The sequence below is a fragment of the Podarcis tiliguerta genome, assembly GCF_965153285.1.
Source record: "Podarcis tiliguerta genome assembly, chromosome: 11".
NCBI classification, from domain to species: domain Eukaryota; kingdom Metazoa; phylum Chordata; class Lepidosauria; order Squamata; family Lacertidae; genus Podarcis; species Podarcis tiliguerta.
Window position 1 is genome coordinate 19087444 of NC_139544.1, and position 25207 is coordinate 19112650.

At 39.8% G+C, this 25207-nt stretch overlaps 1 protein-coding gene across 4 annotated transcripts in view; it reads right to left on the minus strand.

Moving 5' to 3' along the window:
• Window positions 1-24926, minus strand: part of DMXL1 (Dmx like 1) — a 69001-nt gene extending 44075 nt beyond the window's left edge. For 3 of the 4 annotated variants that reach the window (XM_083403563.1, XM_083403562.1, XM_083403561.1), the window contains exons 1-14: window positions 24328-24834; window positions 17335-17460; window positions 15204-15281; window positions 14134-14212; window positions 12296-12422; window positions 11434-11500; window positions 7339-7514; window positions 5541-5730; window positions 5206-5371; window positions 4235-4447; window positions 2946-3190; window positions 2190-2856; window positions 1931-2052; window positions 806-895 (exon numbers count right to left, since the gene is read on the minus strand). In XM_083403563.1, the coding sequence (XP_083259689.1) occupies window positions 806-895; window positions 1931-2052; window positions 2190-2856; window positions 2946-3190; window positions 4235-4447; window positions 5206-5371; window positions 5541-5730; window positions 7339-7514; window positions 11434-11500; window positions 12296-12422; window positions 14134-14212; window positions 15204-15281; window positions 17335-17460; window positions 24328-24414 (2433 nt within the window). In that variant the 5' untranslated portion in view covers window positions 24415-24834. Of the gene's footprint in view, window positions 1-805; window positions 896-1930; window positions 2053-2189; window positions 2857-2945; window positions 3191-4234; window positions 4448-5205; window positions 5372-5540; window positions 5731-7338; window positions 7515-11433; window positions 11501-12295; window positions 12423-14133; window positions 14213-15203; window positions 15282-17334; window positions 17461-24327 lie in introns of all 4 variants that reach the window. The other variant, XM_083403564.1, reaches the window with a different exon arrangement.
• Between the last annotated feature and the right edge of the window lie 281 nt (window positions 24927-25207).

Sequence of the window (25207 nt, forward strand, 5' to 3'; positions counted from 1 at the left end):
CTGCTTTCTGTAGTGGCTGGGGGATGTGGCAGGCTGATCTGCTGTAACTTGACACCTTTCTTTTAATAAAATCTGAGGCAATTTTATGGGAGGTGGCAACTGGTTAGTAGCATCCCCTGACTCTGGGCAGAGAAGGGTGGGGTAGTACTGTTCTACCTATGCTAGTAGACTCATACCCAGTTAGAGAGAGCAAAGAGATTCCAGTTTTCCCCAGACCAGCTGCCAATGCTTGGGAAACTCACCGCAACCCTAGCAGGATACTGTGGTTCCCCTTCTTCACTTTCCTGCGGAACTGAGCTGAGGGGGCCAAGGCTGGGAAGCAGTGTGCTTACGGCCAGTTTGGTGGTGGGAAGGAAGGTTAGTCCTTCTCACAACATAAATAAAAAGGCAATCTTTGCAAAGCTTGTCCCCATTCCTCAGCCAAGACCCTGCTCTTACAGTGCCAGATAGGGCCATTCTCATTCCCCAGGATGGGATCACAATGATTAGACCCTGCCTGGCCTTGTTGGGATGAGCTAACCCTGAAGGCCTTGGAATGCCCTCTAGGATAAGGTTATCGGATTTTTTTCAATGAATCCAGGGACACTTTTCAACTTCAATGGATTTTGTATAAGGACTGATTTGTAAATCCGGGGACTGTCCCCGGGAAATGGGGACGTCTGGTAACCTTACTCTAGGAACTACAGGAGAAAACAGAGTATTTTGCTCATTTTTTCAAGAGGCATATTATTTTTAGAAAACAGGTTATTTCTTTTGAATAAAATAAAACCATGATGTTTCCACCCACAAAATGCAAGCGCCTTACCAGCTCTGTAATGGAATTCAACTCTACAATGCATCCTGGTCTAGCTGTGGATTGTTGACTTATGATGTTAAAAACTTCACCAACGTATTTCTGTAAAGTTATAAAGGTCAGTAGTTACAATTTTTGAGATTACATCCAGTCATATCTCATAAACCATTGTCTGAATCTTAATATACCGTATTTTTCGCCCTATAAGACGCACTTTTTCCCCTCCAAAAATGAAGAGGAAATGTGTGTGCATCTTATGGGGCGAATGCAGGCTCCTTGGCTTCAGCGATAGCAACGTGAAGCCTCCGAAGCCTGCGCTCCAGAGGCTTCGTGTTGATTCTGCTGAAGCCCCTGCTCTTGGGGGCTTTTCCCCAAGGAGGGAGAAGGGACTGACTGGCTGTTTCAGTCCCTTCTCCCTCCTGGTCGAAAAGCCCGCAGGAGTCACGCGCGGCTCCGGTGGGCTTTTGCGGGAGGTGGGGGAATTCCGCCACCTCCCGCAAAAGCAGGAAGAAGGTCTTGGAGTAGCGCACAGGCTGCGTGCAGCCTGCCCGCTGCTCCCAGAGCTGCGGGGGGGGGGGGGGGTTCATATTTTTTCCCTTGATTTCCCCCCCTGAAAACTAGGTGCGTCCTATGGGCTGGTGCGTCCTATAGGGCGAAAAATACGGTAATGTAATCACTTGGGACTTTATGAGAAGGTATTTCTGTTTTACTTAACAAAGAGTGAGAATTTTATTTTTGTGAATTCCTTAAGGCAATACAAGTTTTGTTCTGATAAATGGGTCAGGGATGGGGAACCTGTGGTTTGCTACGTATTTTGTGATTACAACTCCCATCATCCCAGGTCATTGGTCATTCCAGGTGGGGTTGATTAGAACTGGATTCCAGAAACATTTAAGGGGACACAGATTTTCCCATGCCTGATCTAAGCAAAGCTCAAAAAGATAAAAATCTCCATATAATTTCAGGAGCCAAGATAAATCAAGCCTGAAAAGGATTAGTCATACTTTTTTAAACTACAGGGCAAGCTAGACTTGATGCATGTGGAAGGAGTTTAATCCTCCCCCTGTGATGTTTCTGTTAGATTATGTTAGATTTCCATTAATTATGTAATTAACAAGCCTATTGGCCTTTACTTACAGAAATTCCTGGATTTGATAGCTCACAGAGAAGTTTTTTGGCATCTATTATAGCTTGATACAGTCTCAAATATTGTCCATCACTTGCAACAAAGCAAGCACTTGGTGAATTACAGTATGCACCTAAAGGCAATTATGAACAGTCTGATTTAGGTAAAAAAGATCAACGAGTACCGATACATTTACACACAGTTTTATTCAGATATCATTATGAGTTGTTGCTATGTTCCTTATTTTATTTATTTATAGGAAGGACTTACCTAGGCAATAACTGGGTATAAGGGTAGGCAGCCATGCCACATTTGAAAAGGCAGAGACATGAAGAGAATTAATTCTTGCAAGCTCAGAAACTCCACCAGAAAAAGATAACGGCCCAACTGGATCAACTCTCCAAAGGATAAGTTCACTGTAAACAGCAGTGAGATCCTGTGATGTGCTTGCTGTGCCTTCATCATGAAGTCTCGATGGTGAGACGTCACACGACTCTTTTATGCTGTCAACAGCCGGTGTCCTTATTGCATTATGATGAGAGGTTGTAAGTAGCAATGGAAGTACTGAATGACAAGCCAGGTCGTTAAGATGGAAGCGATGACCACAATATCTTGATTTGTGGGAAATACTGAGTACAACTGAAAAGGCAGATTCCTCTGCAAAGCTGACCAGCCATTGGTTTAGAGACCCATCTGCATGTTTGGAAATCATCATAACATTTGGGGTGAAGATGCTTAATTTTAAGCTGTTGGTTGATTTACTATGGCCCGAAGAGATTAACATTGAGCAGGAACGCCCAAGGCTAGATGGTTTCTGTTTGCCTTGCTGAAGAGCAAGATCCACATTCTTTGTACAAGCATACATCACTACACTTTTGCAGAGCGAATTTGCATCACCAGTAGGGAAGGCCACAGGAATCCTTGAAACAAACGATACCTAAAAACAGAAATGGTACGGAGAAGCATTGGAATCAAGTGGAACACCTCAAAACTATTTAAAAATTTTATTCAGAAGAGCCACAGTACCTGAACTTGGCGAAACATGCCTGGCTGGTACTCATCTAGCCAATCTACATGCCATACTAACAGTGACCCATCCATAGGATGAATACTAAACAACATGTCTGCATTTTTATTCCATTCAGACAGCTGTACTTCAATCTCATGATCAACAATAGCAGATGACAAGGGGATATAGCTTGAATTTGGAGCTGGTTTTTCACCAGCAAGTTCTTGATTTCCTTTTTGATCTTCTCTATTGCCATCGGTTTCTGGTGGGAGAGAAAAATGTCGCTGTCAAGAGATCTGCACACTGAAACCATCCTTATAGTTACAGGCAATGTGACGTTTTACAGCATTTTCTAGAACTCAAAAAGTTCTAGCAGGTTGAAACAGACATCTCCTATACCCATAGATTGACCTAGCACACATGTTACTTTAGAGCACAGCTAAGTTTGACTGTGGTTTAAAGGTGAAGGGCAGTGTCTAAGTGAACAGGGAGGAAATAGCTGCGTCTTCACGCCACCCTTCGCTCTTGCCGTGATACTGGGAGTTAAATCAAAGTTACGTTCAAACCAAGACTCGGAGCTGACTCTCTCCAATCAACCCACAAGCTGTAACCAAGCCTTGTTCTTGACTTACACCTCAAGACTTTGTCTGGCAAAGACAAGCCACAAGTCCAGGTTCAGATGTAATGGTAGCGTGGCAGCAGTGGGAGAAGGGAGAGTAAATTTGCTGTTATTTTTCCCTTGTGCACCTGCATGCTGGACAGTCACCTTTAAACCGTCTTTAAGTTTAACTTTTTTTCAAGTGACATGTGAATGAGACAACTTTGCCAAATATCCATGTTCAATATCTCCATCAATAATTTCCTATGGCTGCCAATAATTTACTATGACCATTTTCAAAAATATTTCATATTTGGTTTATCTAACAAGGCAATGTTCACATGAGGGATAATCCTTGTTCGGTGGGTAATTAATGTCTGATTTAAAAGCTTTAAATGAAATATTCAGAATCTAGAGGTCAAGGCTTCAAGATTAAGAGTTACACAGACAATGAACTCTCTCGTGCACTTAGGGAAAGAATCCAACATTTTGCAAGTGGGCTTTCACACATACAATAGGACTTCTCCTTCCTCTCCTCCCCCTGCAACCCTCTGTGTGCTCTCAAAATCTTCTGGAGAAGATTCCAATCCTCTGGAGCACATTTTAAAGGTGCCTGTTAAGACATACAAACTAAATAATAAATTAGTGTATTATAGACATTACGTTGTTTCCAAAAAGAGTCAAACAAACCAACAGTAGGCACTTTACCTTCATCAGATTTTATCTCTGTCTGATTAGACTCTTCAGTGCTGACCTCTGAAGAAATATGCTCAAAACTCTTTTTTAGTTGCTGTAGAAAGACTTCCATTGATAGGGTAAAATGCAATTCTTTGTTATTCAGCCAGTGTACAACAAAAGGCCCACTCTTTTCTTCATTTTCATTAAGACTCAGAGACATGATGGAAGGGAGCAAAGGAATGTCTACAAGCAAAAGACCAAACTTACTTTCCCTTCAAGATGTACCATAACTTTTAAATTATTTCCTTTTTAGTAAGTAAAACTTAACTGCGTTAGAAGATGGAGATTAACACACAAATGCAAAAATCACAGGAGAGTTAATCCTACATTTCTTTAATAAAGCACACCCAGAGATATACATAGACCCCACTCCCCTCTGCCCACAGAAAAAGAGAATACAAATATGACTGCTTGAAAGTATGTTATTAACATCTCAAGGATTCATGTCCGAAATTCAAAGAGCTTTTTAAAGTATACCTGAAGATTTTGGGCATGCCCATTGGGATTTCTTATTTTCTTTTATTACAGCAGCAGAAACTAAATGTTATCTGACACAAGGAAGGAGGGCATGTTCAATGGACAAAGACCAGTGTGATTTTCTTGTCTTTGGCTGCAATGTGCCAACATAACCCAACTATGGCATGTGTGAATCACTTCCAAAGAAACTAAACAGATTATATGGCACAGTTTCATTTGAGGTTTTTGTTATTGTTATAAAATTTATATACCACCCTTCATGAAAAGATCTCAAGGCTCTGTTCCAGTTAACATAAATTATCTCCTGTTAATCATCTTCAGCAGCGGTCAAAGCCTTGAACTGAAGCCATGCTCAGCTTTATATCATTATTCATAGTCAGACAGTATGTCTATATTACTTTTGCAGGAGAATTTTACAATGAACTGTACCCACTTATAAAGCAAAAATTGGCATTCATAATCACCTGTAGCTGGGTTGATGCTGGCAGCAATGTGGAAGTGGCAAAGTGCATTTGATTGCAGTGGAGTGTTTCGATGAACTTCGTGAGCATCTTGCTGATGCGGCAAGTATCCAGTATGTGCAAGTGCTATTGACCTCCTTCTTCCTCGTCGAAAGGGCTTTAGATTTAACTGTTGAGAAAATGACATGTTATACAAAAGGAGAAAAGGAATCTAGCAGCAGCAATATAGCTCAGATTGCTGTTTCTCAACAGTCAGCAAGTTACTTTGGTTGTTACTTTAAATACAAAACTATAATGATCTGGGAGGCTTACTCAAAGTCAGGTAATTATCTTCTTACCTCTAAAGCATTTTTCATGCTTTCTTTACTAGAAGCATTCCTCTTAAAGTTATTAGTTGACTTCACAGGTTCCGGCAAATGGTTGTATCCACCTCCATATAACAGACTGTCATTTGGCAACAAAGTCTCTGCCCAGAGACGGCATATATTATCTTTGCAGCATGTCAACAGCACATTACATACGGCACCACTAGGACAGGAAAAAAAGTTTTTTTAAAATCTGCAGGGGTTTCTGAATTTTATACTGTGCTGCTACCTATAGCAAGTCAATTTTTTTCTGCTTTGAAGTCAATACTACACATGAATACTTGGAAATAACTTTTTAAAGAAAATGTAATAAATGTTCCTATTTCCTTACCACCCTTCTACAGCAGCAGTATGATGCAAGTTAGGGCAACTCAAGTCACAGTGGGCTTGGATATACAGTGGTACCTCGGGTTAAGTACTTAATTCGTTCCGGAGGTCTGTTCTTAACCTGAAGCACCACTTTAGCTAATGGGATCTCCTGCTGCCGCCGCGCCGCCGGAGCATGATTTCTGTTCTCATCCTGAAGCAAAGGTCTTAACCCAAGGTAATATTTCTGGGTTAGTGGAGTCTGTAACCTGAAGTGCATGTAACCTGAAGCGTATGTAACCCGAGGTACCACTGTGTTAGGTTCCTGCTTTGTTTCCCTATAGCCAAGGATATTCGGGTGCTATTTGTGCAACACTGGTGAGGACACAAACTCCTAACATCATATGTACAGTGGTACCTCGGTTTCCAAACGTAATCCGTTCCAGAAGACCGTTCTGAGTTCCGAAACATTTTAAAACCAAGACTCAAGAGCAGACAGCTAGGTCTCCAGATCTTGCACTAAGCAGAAGCCACGTAGCACATTCAACTTCCGAGGCTTGTTCGAAAACCGAAGCATTTACTTCCGGGTTTTCGGCGTTCGAAAACCGAAACGTTTGACTTCCGAGATGTTTGAAACCTGAGGTACCACTGTATAAGATTTCCTACAATTAGTGTGATCGTTATTAAGTGACTCTCATTCGATGACTATGTTCCACTCACAAATCTATAAAACAATTACTCAGTGCTGAGGCAGTGATGGAGAACGAAAATGTGGCCAGACAGCGCGCTGCTGAAATCACTTACTAACTGTATTATAGGAACTTTTATGCCCACCAGCCAGGTAGATTAAGGTATTTTTCATTTAATGTCAGAACACATGTTCGGAACCGATGTCAATGTTGCCAAAGTGTCGTACAGCAGACCTTCAGTGTGTTACAAGTGCGGGATGGTTCACAAGGCTTTGCACTGTGGCAGATATTTTACATGCTGCTTGTGGCATTTTACGGAAGCCTATTACATGCAGTAGCAGTGGATGGCATGTGGAGGGTGCGCCACTCACCTGACATTTCTATGCCCCTGTTGCTGCTAAATACTGGGATGTAGAAGGGGAGCAATGAGGTGGTGGTAAGGTCAGTGCTGTGCAAACACACTGCCAAGAGCATCGTATTGGCTCCACCAGTTTGCACTGCACTGACCTTAACCCTCCCATTTTCTGTTCTGATCGGCAGCAGCAACTCAGCTGGAGGGAGGTCAGGTTTGCAGCACAGCCCGACCTCACGGTCTACTACTGCTTATAGATCTCCATAATCTTATCTGTTTTGGGAAGACTTACTTAGATTCATCTGAATGTTTACCCAACCATGGCTGATTAAATAATACTGGCACAATTTTGAGAGCACAAGGCAAAATTTGAAAGCATTCACAATTTCTACGAATTCAGATGGAACAGTGAAAAAATGCTCACCGTGGCATGTAGTTACTGGTCTTTCGCCAGGAGAACCCATTAACAGACCGAGGATGAACCAAGTAGATAAATGAGAAGCCTACTTCCTGTGGGATTGTTTCTGGTGCTGTAACCAGTGGTGTGACTGCTGATTTCCAGCTATCAGTGTTATACCACACCTTTACAAGACAATCATCCTAGCAAAGAAAAAGTGATATATATTAGTACATTATTTTCCATAATTGCTACGCAGAGCTAATTCTTCCACTTTTGCTCACTCTTAAATAAGCTTTTCAATACAACTGAATAGAATTCTTTTCGAAAGAATTATTTAATCATGTTAAATGGAGGATGACGTCACCTTTTCCCCATAAAAACAACTTTTAAAAATTCTTCTTAATCTGTGGTTCATAATTTCTGCCAATTATTTTTAATGAACTCCATCCCTTACCAGGGCCACTGCTTTTTGGAAAATGTAAGCAGCAGCAAAAAAAGTCCATACTCTTTCTGCAAGAAGAGCCAAAGGAGACTCCATTTCTCTGTCCTTGTCCAATCCTGGTTTCTGTACATGTTTGATTCCCATGACACTAATCCACTCTCTGGTTGTGAGTACAGAAACAAAAATATAAAATGATTTGCACTAAATGCTGATCTACCTCACCTTGCATGAACTTCTCAGCTCTTGACAGATACATAGCTGGCTTATTTTAACTGAAACTCATAACTCATTTCTATGTGTGTAAATAAGGGGAAAATTTGGTATTTTAGTATGCCATGCAGTTAAAATATCTGAACCATAATCAGAGCGCAGAAAGAAAGAATCACTGAAAAATCCAGTATAGTAGAAAAACGGTTACTGAAAATAATAAAGAGAAAATGGAAGGTGAATGAAGAAAGATTAGATAAATAATTATTCAAGAAAGAGATAAGTAGTTGTAAAAATTACAGAATTAACAGTCTGTAAAAAAAAATGTAGTCTATAGTCCAAGGAGGCCAAGAAGTTATGACTACATGAGATAACAATACAAAAGCATGAGCATAAAGATATCAATGAAACTCTAGAGAGAAGCTGCTGAAGGACAAGATTTATCATGCTGTTTTGAAGGGCTGTTAAAGGCTTATTTGGAATTTAAATAAGAATGTGCATTGGCATAGAAGGTGCTATTAAAATAAATTTAAGATCTGAAAAAAGAAAAAACATCAATGGAAGTTTTCATAAGATTTGCTAATTACAGAGTAAAAGAGGCAATTCAGATAAATGTTTGGACAGGGTATTCACTTAAAACAGACAATACAGAGGCTAATGTTTTAGTAGGTATGCATCTGAAAATCTTAAGAAACCAGTAATTTTTGACCATTTGTTTAAGAGAGAGACAGATGAGGGACTACTTTTATTCTTAAATTTTTGTTTGGAAAAGAATGGATTGCACTGCAGAATACCAAAGAAGGTCAACACTTGTTAGACATAATCAATAGTTCTCTCCCCCAAGCAAATAAAACCTAACCACTTAATGCTAGGCTGCTGTTATTAATCCTTTCATCTCTCTCAAGCAGAAACAGTTTGAAATTCTTGAGAAAGTAAGGGAAGGGAAGGGAAGGGAAGGGAAGGGAGAAATGAAACATGAACAAAATAATAAGAGAAAAATGTATAACTGCATAATGGATAATTTAAGATTACCATCTGTTAATGTACGGAGACTGAATTAACTCAATAAATGCATAAACATCATTAGGCTATTGAAAAAAGCAAAAAGCTTAAATAATTCTTCTCCAGTAGAAACATAATTTAAGAAAGAGATTAAAAATATCTGGATGCTTTTACACTGAGTTCAGATAAGAAAAGAAAGGGCAGTATATTACTGCTGAAGGTTTCATAGAATCATAGAATCATAGAATCATAGAGTTGGAAGAGACCACAAGGGTCATCGAGTCCAACCCCCTGCCAAGCAGGAAACCTCCATTAAGAATACAGAATGGATAAAAGACCCATCTGAACATTGTGTTTTTGGCATAGATACAATAGTCAATAAACCCTTTATGACATTTATGTCTGTTTATCTTTTATTAGAATAGTAAGAGTTCAAGGAACAATAAATTCATAGGCCTGTATCTAACATGATCCATGCACAGACCATACAAACTTCAGCTCACGCAATGAGAATTTCACTTTCTCCTCCTCCCCACTGCAGCTCTCTTTGTGTCCTCAAAATTTGCTCCAAAGGGGTTGGGGGACTCTGATTTTAGGGGTGCACAGGGGACTGGAGAGGCATGAGCAGAAGTCTGTTTGAGCAATGCTGGATTCTATGCATACATTTTTTGGGGGGCGGGGGGTTTAAAAGAATAATACAATGCATTACATAAATTTACACATGATATTTTAGACTAGAATAAGCAACATGAGTTAAGATTTATGAACACTGGTTCTAACTGTCAACTAACTATATATGATTAATCCATATTTCTGTTGTATTATACTATCCTTTTACCAACTTACTATTGCATATTTGTATTGCAAATAATTCAAATAAATGTGTTTTTAAAAGAAAATGAACAGAAACAGGCGTATTTCTATTATCTATTAGAGTAGGCATGTCCAAAGTCCTTTTGGGGGCCTAATCCTGTATATGTACTGGGGTAAAATCCTAAAAAAAGCTCAACAACTTCAGTCCTAAGAAAAGCTCCGTGTAAGAGTTGAATCCGGCCTCTTTCAAAGGAAACAAGTCCTTATTTGGGTTTGGGTGTTGTACATTTAAAATACCTACTAGAATGCTACTTTGTCCCCTTTCTGAAGCCTTCCCTAATGGATAGAGTCGAATGATTACCAAGAAAATCAACAGTGAGGATAATACACAAGCTCACTTCATCAAATCTGGCTCTCCTTGAAAAAAGTTTGGGTACCCCTGTATTAGAGCAACTACTGCCAGTGTTAAAGTATTTTCTTAAATGGGCATCCAATAATAAATAGCAGCTATCCATTTCCCTTAATTTTGGCACTATAGCCAAAAATGTCAATTCCACAGAAAGTCATTCTGTCTGAAAAACAAGCATCACATGATTGCATCTTAGGCCTTAGGGGAAGTGTTAGTTGCTTCAAACAGATCACCATGTTATTGCAATATTATGCTTCTGTGCTGATGATTATTCATCCGAAGAGCACAAGAACTGTGGAATCCAATATGTTAAGAGAAAAAAACATCACACTGGATTTTAAGCTAGCTGATCTTTTGTCCAAAATTTAGTTTATAAGGGTGACTTATTATAAAGAGCAATTTACTTTATTTATAAACTTGCATAGCACTCTTCATCTGAAGATCGCAGGGCGGCCCACAACATAAAATGGGAAATTATATTGTACGACTTATTCTTAATATTCTTGGAGGAAACTAAATTATGGTTTGTGAAATCTGTAATTTCCTCTTCTTTCAAGCAATTTATGACACTGTTGCAGCATCACAGTTGCTCCATGGATGAGTAGAGTTTGGGAAGATAGGGGCTTTCGCAAAACCACAGACTTACATAGCCGATTAGCTACATGGACAACTTTCCAATCTTTGGCTTGTTAACCACTTATGACTGTGTCTACATGCTGAACATTCTACAAGGCATAGGAGTATCACAGCTAAGCTTGCTTTGCCTTGCCTTTAAAAGCTTGGTGGTGGTCATGTTAACCCATTGGGATAACTGAGCTTCTTGCCCTGAACTTTGACTCAGGACTACTGCTTCTAGCCTAGCTAGTCCTGTCATTCCTGTTGCCCAGTCCAAGCTCTGAAACTGTTATGATACTACGCTTGTTGCTGGGCCTGTCCTTCCTTACTCTCAAATAAGAACCTCTGCCGCTATGGCTTGAGTGGAAGCCAAGATAGGTAGTACCTATGAACTGCCCTCCTCTCCTCTTATTATAGTCACGAGATGGAAAATGACTTAAAATGTGTGTGTACGAATATCAACTTTGTATCCCTGGTTTTATTGGTTCTTTTCATTTTATTGCTTTTTTTCAAAAATGTTTTATTGTATTTTTATTGTAATGACTATTTGTTACCTTAATGCTATATGCAGAAAGGCTAGGTGTGAAGTTAAAATAAGAAATATATTTCAGATCCTATGAAACTGGTTTACCTTTCCTGCTGTAGCAAAAAATTCCCCATCTGGTGAAAACTTCATTAGCTGAACTTCAGAAGCAGTTCTGTAAACAGCAGAAAAGAAAAGGGGTAAAAGATGTTCATCGTGATTTGATACCTCAAAAGCTTAATAAAACTGAACTTGAGTTAAATATTAGAGTTAGCAAAATCACTTATTTGAAATTCAATTATTTTTGTTTTAGTTGCAGATGATTAATTATAAAACTGATGATACAACTTATGTGGTTTACTTGGCTGTTCGCCTATCAAAAACAAAGTTACAACATTAACACAGGTTTTACAATTATAAAGCTTAGTAAAATCTGTTGTAACCCTGTTTCACTTCTTAGTATTTGCATTGTTTGCTTTATTTATGCTGGATGACCCTTCTTAGAGTAAAAGGGCGCTAAGTAATCATATGCACTTCCATATGTTCTATGTTGTAGAGATGAAACATCTACTACATATTTTGGAAAGTATCTCATATATAACACTTTTTAATCTGGGAAACAACATACAATGATTGGCTCACACCGAATGAACTGAATTGCAGTAAACTGTTTCTTGCTAATTTCTCAGTTTACCAAATATGAAATTAGACCCGTGTTGAGGACAAAGGAAGACAATAAGAAAAGAATAAGAATTGAAACATGGATATATGTTTATTATTTGTTTTGTATCTGTATTTTTTAAAAAGTCTGTTCATTGTGTGTGTTTGTGTTGCAATAATAAGCTAATAAAAAGCATATATAAAAAATGAATTGCAGTATACTTAACATTTAAATATACTGCTTTGGAGTAATGCACCGGTCCAAGGAGGTTCAAAAACAAGTGTAAATTAGTCTTAATATATTTCTTACTTGCACTGCCAAATTATTCTCCAATTCCGAACTTCTGTTTTTTCAGGATTTTCGTCTTCTGATGGGTTTTCATAATTGACATTGGACCAAAGTTGCAAACAACTGCAAGCCGTCAATAGACGGGAGCCTAGATTTTGAGAATGTGTACACATAAATTAGAATAAAAAATAGTAGATAAAGTCAAACTATAGACTCTGAAATAACTGTAACAAACAATATAACTATAAACCAACTATATACTCTGAAATATACACCTGAATCTATAAAGTTTTAGGTGATCAATCTGAACTGCTCATAATGAAACCACTTCATTTGCATACACAAAGACTAGAATTAACAACTGTCCTGTAAGACAGCAAATTGGCAAGAAGTCAACTGGCAAAAATATGCATGCCAATCCAGCTATCAGAATTCCATCTGTATTAGTTGTTGCCTAGAGGAAGGGAAGAGATCGATCTAGCTTCACTTACCAGCAATGTACTTCAGCAGCTTCTCTGACTACACTGACTCAGCTAGTAAAATTCCATTTTTAACTGCCAAGTGCCTTATGAACAGATGGGGCAGGCCTGTGTAAAGGATACTCTTTAGGAGGGTAAGCATTATGGGATGGTGAGAACTCAGTAGACACATACATGAGGAATGATAGATGGGAAGGACTTGGAAGCATGGAAGAACAATGATGGCTGCAGAGAATCTCAGTCTCACTCAACTCTTGCTAACTAGTCAAAGAACAGCTTTTTGGTGTCCAGCCGAAGAGTAAGGGATAGTAGGAAGAACCTCTAGATCAGAGTAGCCAGATGTCACTGGTCTCCAGCCCCAACCAGTCCCAGCCAGCATAGCTAAAAGTCAAAGCCGAGTCCAACAACATCTGGGCACCATGTTGGCTAATTCCAAGTTAGATACACTGAAACCTTAAGTGCACAGTATCAAGGCGGGGGGCGGTGGCGGTGAGGCTTTGAGTTTGCTAGGAATTCTGCAACACAAGTAAGGTGAGCAATATGCATTGTCCTGGGCAATTTAAAAATACTGATAAAGTAGCATGTGAATCCTAAGATTTAGGAAGTGGGGACCATGTTGTAAAAAATGACTGAAAAGCAATGCTTTTTCTATCAAATTTCCATAGAATCATACAGTCATCTAGTCCGACACCCGTTATGCTATTTAGACGTGTGTGTTTTTTCCAATTCATTCATATAAATGTCTCTTATTCCTCCACCCCCAAGCAGAAAAAAATAATCAATTCTGCAAAGTATCATAAAGTATCATTCAACATATATTCAAGTTAGTGAGTTACAGGAAAACAGAAACCAAGGTTGGGGTGTATGGTTTGAGAGGAAGAAAGGAAACTTGGAAAAGAAGGGTACTTGAGAATAAACAGGGAGGCCCACTTCAGGGGAGGCTCGGGTTCCCCTGAATTCAAAGTACTCCCACTCCCCAGGCATGCCCCTGGCATGGGTGAGTGTGGAGACTTATGCCAATCCTTCAGCTAACACACTTATTTTATCTCTAGCCACTCCCTATTTTCCCTAACCAGCATGAATTTTATGTTCTGAACTGTTCTGAAATCTACAGTGGTATACAATTTTAATTAATTAATTAATTAATTATTATTATTATTATTATTATTATTAATAGCAATGAAGCATGATATTGGGTGGTTTTTCTATTACATATACTCCCCCACCTCCATCCTACAAGATTGCTCTGCCCAACACTACACTTCCTTCCATAGAAACATGCTTAAATATGAATTAGATTATTATTATTATTATCACAAGATAATTCATTGAAAGGCAGGGAGAAAAGAAAGGCAAACATTCAGCTGATTTTGTATTTACCTGTTGGATCCCATGTTAAGTTATGCACCGCATCTTCCAGTAAAATTTGATCTGACTTCTGCCACTGATAATGTAATCCCTACAAACCAAACACAAATGCAATACAAATTGTTTCTATTCAGAAACAAATTGTGTGTTATATTCAGTTGGCATAGTTGTCAAATAAAGCATAATGAATTCAGAAGACTGATCTGCCAAACTTCCTTCAGCAACTATTGGATAATATTTCCAAATAACTGAGATAGCAATAACAAGTTCTATAAGTTCAATTCTATAAGCTGAAACTGAAACTTCATTACAATGAGCCCAACACTTATGCAAGGGTTTTGTTCCAGGAGTCCGCATGCAATGGGGAAAACATTCAAAATCAGGAATCCCAGGAACCGTCCCACCCCACCCCAGTGAGGCAGAGGACTGCTCCCCAGGGGCTCTGGGAAGGTCATTGCCCTCCCATGACTTTCCCAGAGGCCAGTAAGCAAGTCGGTGCATCTGAAAGAAACTGCTCTATGTTTGGAAATACCGGTACTTGCATCAAATCTACGCAAAAGAAACTGGTCTATGTCTAGAAATATTTGCACCAAATCAAGAAATAAACTGGCATGTGAAAATGCAGAAGTTGATTTCAATAGTAATTTGTTTACTACCATTTTGATGGTTTCTGTTTCTGTTTTTTATGTTTTTTGCCTGCTCATTATAAAGTGGCAAAACCACATAGATGCTAGTTTCTTACAGTTCAGCAGCTTGTAGCTCCATTTGCAACAAAAACTTAAAAAAATTAATTTGTAATTATTGTCTGCATATACTGTACTTTCAATATACCAGAAACAATAATTCTATGGTAAATGAAGTTACACATAATGCATTTTATGTTCCTAAAGCAATAAAGTTACTTTTGATATTTAAAGAGTGCATAAAGAACCAAGTATTGCATTTTCCCACTCCCCCCCCCAAAAAAAAATTCTGTTCCCTCCGGAAAAAACCCCACCAAGAACATTTTCCCTCCATGGCTTCAAATAAATACAACTCACAATGCAAATGCTTAGCAAAGATAAAAAAGATAAATTACTTACAGTATGATGACTACTCTTCTGTTTCAGGTGTTGAACTGGCTCAAATATACAAATCACATTCCCATAAGAAGCTGCAATCTAAAGCAAACAGCATTTTAAAATTAGTTTGTACTGTATTTACTTGCAGGTTGTGTTACTTTCCTTCCATTCTTTGTATCTCCACGCAAAGAGTCGCCATCACAAAAATGGCAACTGTCTAAGTTATTTTGAAGATACACAATATTCATTTGGTTAGATATGGCTACATAATAGCTTTGTTAAGACTCACAATATATCTAATTACCCTGAGGCTGGGAGCTAAAATGCACAATTACATTTGTTCAATTTATATGGTTCATGTATTTTAAATGGGGTGAGAAAGTGATATGCATGTAAAAGATACTCTGAAACATGATAAGAAATGTGTGATACAGATCAGAATTCAGCAATCCTGGGTGTCAAGAGTACAGTACTTTGAAAAAGAATACATACAAGACGTTAACATGTAAGAAACATTTAAAAATCTAAAGCAAAAAAAGCTCAGTCAGTCTGAAATAAAAGGATTAAAGACAAGCAAGGGTTAAAAAAAAGCAAAGAGAAACCACCTATGTATGTGAGGCAATAACAGAGACATATATAATCAATTTTACATATTGCACAGAGCTGGAGAAGCAGATCCAAAAAACGTAGGGGAAAATATTTAACTTCAACTTTAAATATTTTAACTTCAACTAACATCTGTCAGAACCATATTCCACTTTCATGCACAATATAAAATGATATATATATTGCGTATAATGCACTATTATTTTCATGGACAGGTCTTTTTTTAAAAAAGAAAACTTTATAATGTTACTTTTGCAGAAATTCTGGAAAAATGCAGTGAGATGCAGGTTCAAGATTAAAAATCTATTACAAAAACAAATTACAAGGCATAGCAATCTACACATGAGCATGACCTAAAAATGCCAACTAGAATCTTGTCAGAACTGCACAAAATCTAGAGTAGTAAAGACAATAAGAAGGTAGAAAGGTATTGCGCGCTTAATAAAGAAAGTGATAATCTCCAGTATTTCATTCTCACGTGGATCTCAACTGTGAAGAGGAGTCTTATTTTGGGGAAAAGTTTATGAATTTGGTAGTGTGTTTAAATTCACACCTTTCCTAACAGAAGGATGTTCTCCTTTCATGATCTATGCTTATGCAGTTTCAGAAATAAAAAGAAAAAAAGGCAAGAAGTTCAGAGAGTGGATGTATGAGCAAAATCCAACACACCTTATCAGCAAAGGAGAAAGCAATGTTGGATAAAACAGAGAATCCAGAGTCCTAAGATAGTGTCTTAAACTTCAAGAGAGGCCAAGAGAGATCATCAAGAAATCTGTTCCAAGGTAACTCTCAGTTGATTTTTAAAATTGGTTTTAAGTTTCATTTACAACAGTAAATTACTATGTGTGTCTCCTACTATATGACCATATCTTACCACTCCTGCAGACATCTGAAATAGCATGAAGAGACTTCTCTCCAAGGTGCTAGGTTTTGATGGTTCACATGTCATATTCAAACACAGTTAAATATTAACTATGGTTTAATGCATATCAGCAGAGTGCTGCAGCTCTCTAAGAGTGTTCTAAGTTCGTTTCACTTTCCTCCCATCCTGGCTATGCCAGGAACAACAAACAACAAAGCCTTGTATAGTGTCATCAAAATCATGGTTTGTTTCTTGCCTAAACAAACAACATGTGATAGCCAAGAAAACGAAAGAGGATAGTCTCATGGAAAAACCTGTACTATCTCAACCACAAGATGTCTTAGCTGGCTATGTACCCACCGCTGTAGGAAGTGCCTGCCTTTGTGGGGGCTTGGGCCCACATTCACAAAGAACCTTGTAGCATAATGATGACCAGACTGTTCTTCAAAACACAGTACTGTATCAGACTCTAGAATATAAACAGGAGTCTCCAGCAGAGGCATTAAAATAGCAGGATAGCTGCAAGCATAATTCAATCTTCTTACATGCAGGTCCTTGTGAAGGGTTAGTACTAAAAGTATTTGAAGAGTTTAATATCACCTTCAGACAGGATGGCATTGCAAAATGCATATTACAAGAACAAATAAGATAGGTATGTTTAACAAGAGTACCACTTCTACTTACCTTCCCTTGTTGCATAGAGCAATCTACACATCCCACTTGTATATTTCCATGTTTTGCTCCAGGAATTATTTGTAATCTTTCAAAATCAGTCCCCAGTATCACAATATCACATCCTGATGCGTATGCCTAGAAAAAAGTAAATTGTATAACTGCTCTGCCTTTTTTTTATTTGTAAGACAATTTGAAGAAAGGTGTATTTCAGTAATTACCGGTAATCTTTAAAACCCATTTACCTAATCATCTCGTTTATAAGTGTAGCCACATATTTAATCCACTGAACCATCCCTAACAAAAAATTAAAGCTTTGTATTGCTGCTATGAGAAAAGCCACTTTTTAAGTAGCATACACATCCTGACTGGATGCCAGTTAAGTTATTTCAATGATTACTTTCACACAAATTCAGCAAAATACATCTCTTGTGAACCAACACAAGCATCTATACACTTATACAAAGTCAAAGCCAATAACAAACTTCAGCTTCTGCTTATGGCCTGCTTAGAGAGAGACAAACCATAAGCCTGGGCTCAAACATCACAACAAACCATACTCAGACATGTTTGTGGCCCCATGCAGCGCAGTAAGGAGAAAAAAAGGGGGGGGGAGCACTTGTGTTTAAACTATAGTTTATTTGGAACAATGGTTTAATGTTTTGTGAGAACTTGGCCTATATGGGGGTGAGAAAATTTTCTGAAGAGTGTGGAGAATGAAGTGTGCCCTGTTTCTCTCCTAGCTCCTGCAATCTCCCTGGAGAGGTTAATCTCATTGCACATATACCTACAACACTAATCTGCTTTTAGAATATTGCTAGAGACTCAAGTAGGCCAATAAACTGAACTTCTACATTTAGGGACAATGTTAGTTAGTTAGTTAGTTAGTTAGTTAGTTTATTATTCTGCCCTTTCCTCCAATGAGTTCAAGATGGTATACATAGTTCTTCCCCTCTTCATTTAACCCCAACAACAACCTTGTGACGTAGATTAGGCTGACAGGTAGGAATTGGTCCAAGGTCACCCAGTGTGCTTTATGGCCAGGTGGAGACTTGAATCCTGGTCTCCCAGATTTTAGTCCAATACTCTAACCACTATACCATACTGGCTCTCTTTTGATTACAGGATGCTATGAACAAAAGTAGATTGTTATATCATAATCTGCTTGAAAGCTTCCAGAAGCACCTAACTGGTCGCTACTAAAGACACACTGCTACTGCAAACTAACAGGAAGAACTCTTATGGCCTTGTCACGCATTAATGCAACTGTAACATTATATTTTGGGTACTTGCACAATATAATGAACACAGAACACTTCTTAGGAATTCAGCTGTATTATAAATTGTGGCTAACTGAATCTGGAAGTGAAAGCTTCTGGTTTCCTCTTCACGGCATCACTGGAGAAGCATATGTAGTTTGTTCAGATAGTGTTACAACAATTATTGTTTGAGCGGCTCCCAACCCCTTCTCTCTTTTGATAAGACTTTTGACCAGGAGCCACATTATGCTTTGTTAAAAGAGCATAATCATAACATATCATAGAAGATGTAGCCCTTGTAGAAACTGGGCTGTGCATTGTTTTAAACCTTATCAAGATCTTCCAGGGCAGCTTTGGAGGACCAGCCCTGTATGAAAATCCTCATTACAAGTCTCCAAATATGTATTGCCAGGTAATGAGACTAGACACAGCTGCTAAATTCAGAGAGAAGCAACAAATAAAAAAGCTACAGAAATTGCAGTGTTTCTGGAACTCATATACTGTAGTTCTTAACATGCAATCAGTCAGATTGGCAGCCTCTGTAGGCAGTCCCCAAATGGGACAACAGACCACCAATTCTACTCCTCAAGTAAGTTATTAGGAAAATAGCAGAGACTGATGAAAACCAAAGTATCTCCAGCTCAGGCTCAGCAACCTGTTTACTCCTCAGTCCCATTCTGAAGCTGTACCCCATCAACCCCTCAAATGGGAGCGAACTCGAGATGCATGTGCTGTTGACCAGCACTGAAAATGTGATGCTAGCACTTTAAAATGCTGTCATTTTGTTCTTTTTTGCATGTATCCAGTACCTCAAATTGTTATGCTGGCTCCTAAAGTATTGATTCTGATGCCCAGGAATTTAAATATGTTGCCAATGCTGAGCCACAGTTTTTAATACACTGGCTGAAGGAATTAATAGCCTGTTCAGTGCAATAAAATTAACAGAAATCAATTAATATATTTATACAGTTGTGTTAGTCAAGTAGAAGAAAAAAAATATATGTACGTAATGATATGGGGTTTTTTTTCCTGTAGATGTGTGCTTTTTCGTTTTTGTTTAGTTTTGTTTTGTTTCCTTTGCTTTCTTCCCTTTTTCTTTTCTGCTTTTTTTTTGTATGTTCCGTTCTTTTTTGTTTGTATATTATTATTTTGGATTCAATGTTTGTAATTTTTGTTATGATTCTGCATTGAAAATTAAAAACAAAAAAACAAAAAAAAATCCACAAAGCAGTAGTGAAGTAATACCTCCACTAAAGGTAAAGGGACCCCTGACCATCAGGTCCAGTCGTGGCCGACTCTGGGGTTGCAGCGCTCATCTCACTTTATTGGCCAAGGAAGCCGGCATACAGCTTCCGGGTCATGTGGCCAGCATGGCTATGCCGCTTCTGGTGAACCAGAGCAGCGCACGGAAACACCGTTTACCTTCCCGCCAGAGGAGATAAATACCTATTTATCTACTTGCACTTTGACGTGCTTTCGAACTGCTAGGTTGGCAGGAGCAGGGACCGAGCAACGGGAGCTCACCCCGTCGTGGGGATTTGAACCGCTGACCTTCTGATCGGCAAGTCCTAGGCTCTGTGGTTTAACCCACAGCGCCACCCACGTCCCAATACCTCCACTAGGACCAAGTAAAACTTCCCAAAACAATAAGCAATCTATTGAGCTTATCAGATTTTTTCTTCAGGTTACCTTAAACAAAAAAGAGTGCGTGGGACTTCTTTTTTGCTGGGTATAATACAAATACCTGTCTTAGTTTTGAATAGTCTAAAAATGGAAATAGAGAAGGACGCTGTCACCTAAATGTTTGGTCTTGTCTGATAATAGGCACATTTCTACTTCCTAATGAAATTAATGAGATTTACACCTACATTTAAGGGATGAATCTTAAATTAGATGGTGCAAAATACAAATGTTTAGTTTTCATCTGAAAAGCAGAAGCTGGAAGACATTCAGAACATTCTTTAGCAACACAAATCAATGCATATCATTGCTATAATATTATAGCAACAATGTCCATGCACTCCCAGTTGCACTGATAGTCAACACTACTGCTTAAAACAAAACACCCAAAGTTTTCCTCATTGCATCCCTTGACATAAAATAGAAAGGGGGGTTGGGAGAAAGAGCTTTTCCTATGAAAAAGATACAATCTTAATAAAATATCAACTTATCCTCCATGCCAGTGGCATTTTTTCCTACTTCTAGAAACTTTTCACAACAGAAAACCTGTGAATAAATAGTTGGATTTTCATTTAAACAAGGAAAAGGCCTTCCAGGTCACCTCTAAGATAAAAATGTCCCAAGCTACTTGTGATGTAATCACTTCCTTGAATTCACACCAACAAGCAGTTACTGTTTACATTACTACGTTCTTGGACTATTTGATAAACAGTGCTTATGTTCATTTGTTCATTTTTAAAACAATGAAGAACCTGTCAGACCTTGAAGAACTAGAATTTTACTAGATGGTGCCATAATAAAAACATGGAGGGTGGCTCATAGAACTCAGCAAGCACAAGGTCCCAGTTTCAATTCCTGACATCTCCAGTTAACCATCTCAGGTAGAAGGGCAGGGAGTGGTGGAATAATTCTGCAGGGGACTTTAGAGAACTGCTGCCCATTAGAGGAAATAAATCTAGGCTAGTTGATCCACTGGTTTGACTCATAAATGGCTAGATTTGGAAATTTGAAGCATTTAACAATTTTAAGAGTGTATTTTTTGTTTTCTCTCGTAGATTGATTGTTCTAACTCCTTTCAACATGTCTTAAGAACTACTTGCTATTTTGCCAATCCAATACTTTGCACGAGCAAAAGGAGTGGAGTTACTTTCATGCCCCTTAGAATATTATGCAGAAGACCATAATTTTATTATTGTTTACCTAATTCCACAACTATTGCAGGGACGGGAAATTAAAAAGATAATATAGTATTTTCCAAGACACATGCTACAACTACTTTGAATTAAGAGCTAGTCTACAATTTGCATATACCATATTTTCCCATATATAAGGCACCTCCATGTATAAGACAATCCCTATTTTTTTAAACCAAAAATTAAGAAAATAGTATTTAAACATCAAAAAGGGTGGGGGGGGTGCACACCCAAGATCGGGCAAATTTGTTGAGCTTTTTTCGGAAATCGCCAAAACTGGGCTCCTGGGAGGGACAGTGGCTATGATGTTCCGGCAGCTTCTTCACAGAAGGTAAGTGGTGTTTTTTTAAAACAAAAACAAAAACCCTGTGCATTCACCATCTTTGTATAAAACAACCCCCAATTTTTTACTAAATTTTAAAAACAATTTTAAAAACTTATCTTATTCATGGAAAAATACGGTAATTTAAAAAGATCAGTTGTGTTTTACTTAAGTTCATAACTTGGAAAACTTACACTTTTTCCTGATGATGTACAAAGTACAGTACTGGCAAAAAAGAAATGCTACGAAGTTGAATATAGAGAGATACATAGATAGTTACACACACACATACACACAGCACAGCAAGTCTAGAACACTTCCAAAATAATACTTCCCATGTTTCTATTATGGTATAAGAGCTGGAATCAACACAGTAGGTTTTCAGAATTTCCAGCACTGTCTTAGAACAAGTGTTGCAAATACTCTGAAAGACTGTAGTAAGACTCATCAGCTTTTTCTGGTCTACCTCTGCAACAAAACTTAAGAGTTTAACCATTTCATTCCAATAAATATGCAGACAAAATCTCAAATAATTAAATGTTGCAGCAAGGAGATACATGGCAGAAATAGCCTAGAAACAAAACATACTTAGAAGTTTAGGCCCAAGTAACAGAGTTGTTCAATAGTGGAACAGACTCCTTCGGGAGGTGATGGACTCTCTTTCCTTGGTGGTTTTTAAGCAGAGAGTGGATGGCCATCTGTCATGTATGATTTAGTTAAGATTTCTGCATCACAGGGGGTTGGACGAGATGAACCTTGGGATCCCTTCTAACTCTATGATATCAAGAAATGTATTTTATTGCCATCCTATTATTAAAACGCAAGAAAAAAGCCTCACTACGAAACAAGTTATGAAGAACAAATGTTTCCAGTGAGCACCAAAATATGCTTTATTCTCATTATAATTAGTCATAACTCAGGGAGGCCTATTGTTTCGTTTTTGTCTTATTATGTATGTTGTGTTCTTGTTTGTAGTTTATGTTTGGAACCACCTGTCATCCAGGAGTACAAAGAATATATACATGCAATGCTAATCCCTAAGGAAAGTAGTAAGATCAAACTGTATTTATACTAAGGGTTTCCCGAGGGAGGTTGAAATGTACCAAAAAATGATTCTGTGTGACCACAGACCAGTTTTCAAACAGCAGTTTTACCCTGGGCTGAGTCAGTTTACACCACAGTTTACTGTTGCACTGGGAGCCCGTGCAACACCTTGGACTCAAGCAGTCCACATTCCTTTTCCCACACAGCTAAAAGGAGGAATAAACCATGTTTCAGTTTCTCCATCTCCAATTTCTGACTTGACATTATGTATAAAGCAGGAATTGTGGCTTACAATCAATTCTAATCAACTGCAAAAGCAAGTCAACTTTAAAATACAAAATGAGAGCACAAATACAAAAGCAAACCAATAACTCCTCTCCCACAAACACATTTAATAGGCCATATAATGTTTAATCAGACAAAGTCTGGTTATAGAGAAACATTTCATATGTATGAAGGTGTCAGGTGAGCCTCTCTGGGGAGAGTATTCCACAAACAGGGAGCCAACACAGAAAAGGCCACCCTCTGGGACTCTTTCAGAGAGGGAACACCAAGAAGAGACTCAGGTGATGACCAGAAAATAGTACTAATAATTAAGCCATAAGGAACTGTATATGCCCAAAAGTTGTTTCTAGCATGACCCTTTGTCTTGATTCCCCAATCACACACATTTTGTCACAAGCGCACAAGAATGGGAGTACTGCATTTCAAACCTCAAAACCGAATATATAAACACCACACTCAAATGTCACTTCCAGTTGTTTTCGATTGGAAAGCACAGCTGTTAGTTACATAACAGGCAGGCTGATCAATAACAGCCTCAGAAACAAGACAATCCAGATGTTTCCTGGAGCCCACAAGAGTGCCATATAGGAGCCTAACCCTATCTCTTGGCCACTTGTCCTTGATATCCCTTCCAAAGAAAAGAACTCTGCCTCCCTGAACACGTTTTGAACCGCCAGGCTCTAAAGCAAGCGCAGCTATAATGATTTCAATACAAATGAATAATAATAATAAAGGGAGGTACCTCTGAGCATGTGGAGAATGCCTCTGTGGCATTAATGCAACCGGACTCACCTTACGCCCAAGCACTTCGGAAACTAACCACAGCTCAGATGAGGAGTGCGCATTATGGGGGAGGGATTAAAAAATTGTAGAGAAGTGGCAAAAATGCTTGCAGCGGGAAGCGAAATCAAGGGAATTGATCTGCCCCGTCATGGCAAGGAAAGGGCCCGGTCTCGTGCTCGCTCAGCTCCCGACGCCAATACAGGCTCGGCTCCGGTCGAACCGGCGGATCTCGGGCGTGCTTCAACAAGGCACCTGCCGAGCGTCCCACCCGCACCGGTGCCACCGTCCCTGACGCAAACTGCCCGCCCGCGCGCCCTCTTCGCCTGCCGGCTGAGGGAGGCCGAGCGCTGCCCAGAGAAGGGGCGCCGTCGGAGGCGGCCTGAGTCGCCGTCTTGTCGCGGTGGCACCGGACCTGAGGAGGAAGAGGAGGGAGACTCACCGTGAAGGGATGCCCGCCGACGTTCCCCACGGAGAAGCAGTTGTCCCCGGGGTTGACAGCCCCCGTCAGCACCTGGTGCAGGTTCATAACGGCGAGGCTCCCGCTTTCAGAGCCGACGCTCTCCGCCAACGGGCAGGGCAGCTGAGGCACCCGGAGCCGCTCGGCCGCGGCTAGTCCCGCAGGGGGCGGCGGCGGCGGTGGCACATAGCGGGGGGCGGGGTCTTCCTCGGAGGCTCCTCCCCTTCTCGGGCAGAGGCAACGTCCGCTCGCGACCTCAGGGGGCGGGCGGAGGAGCCCCTCGCGCGCGCGGACTTCCTCCCTCAAACCGGCTTCCTACTGGCCCTCGCAGAGTTCTCTCTCCCTCAGCCTACAATAGCGGGCAGACCCTCTCTTGCGAATCGAACCATCGCGAGAGCGGGACCGGCCATGACGTCGTCCGGTTCACCCAGCAACCCGCGAGCTCCCTCCTTTTCCCCATGAGGGATCGTTATGTACGCGTGCGCTAGGACTGTGAGCGAGGGAGGGAAAGAATAAGGTTCAGAGCATGCGCAGTTGAGACTGCGTGCCTCCGCGAGGAAAAAGACGCGGAAGCCGGAGCCTTCCGTGCGAACGCGTGCGCAGGCGCATTGGCGGCTCGGGAAGGAACGTCGACTTAAGGGAGGAAGGAGCGCAGGCGCAGTAGAACCGTCTAGTCCATGGTGGGGTGTGGCTGTTGTCACGTATTCGTCGTGACCGTGAGGAAGGGCGGCGTGTGTTGGGGAGAGAGGCTTCAGCTGTGAAAGGGGCCGGTGAGGATGTGGGAGGAGAATGTGAGGAAACTGGGAGCAGCCAAGAGATGGACGTGGCAAACTGGTGAATAAGCGCGGCTCTGCTGTTAGGA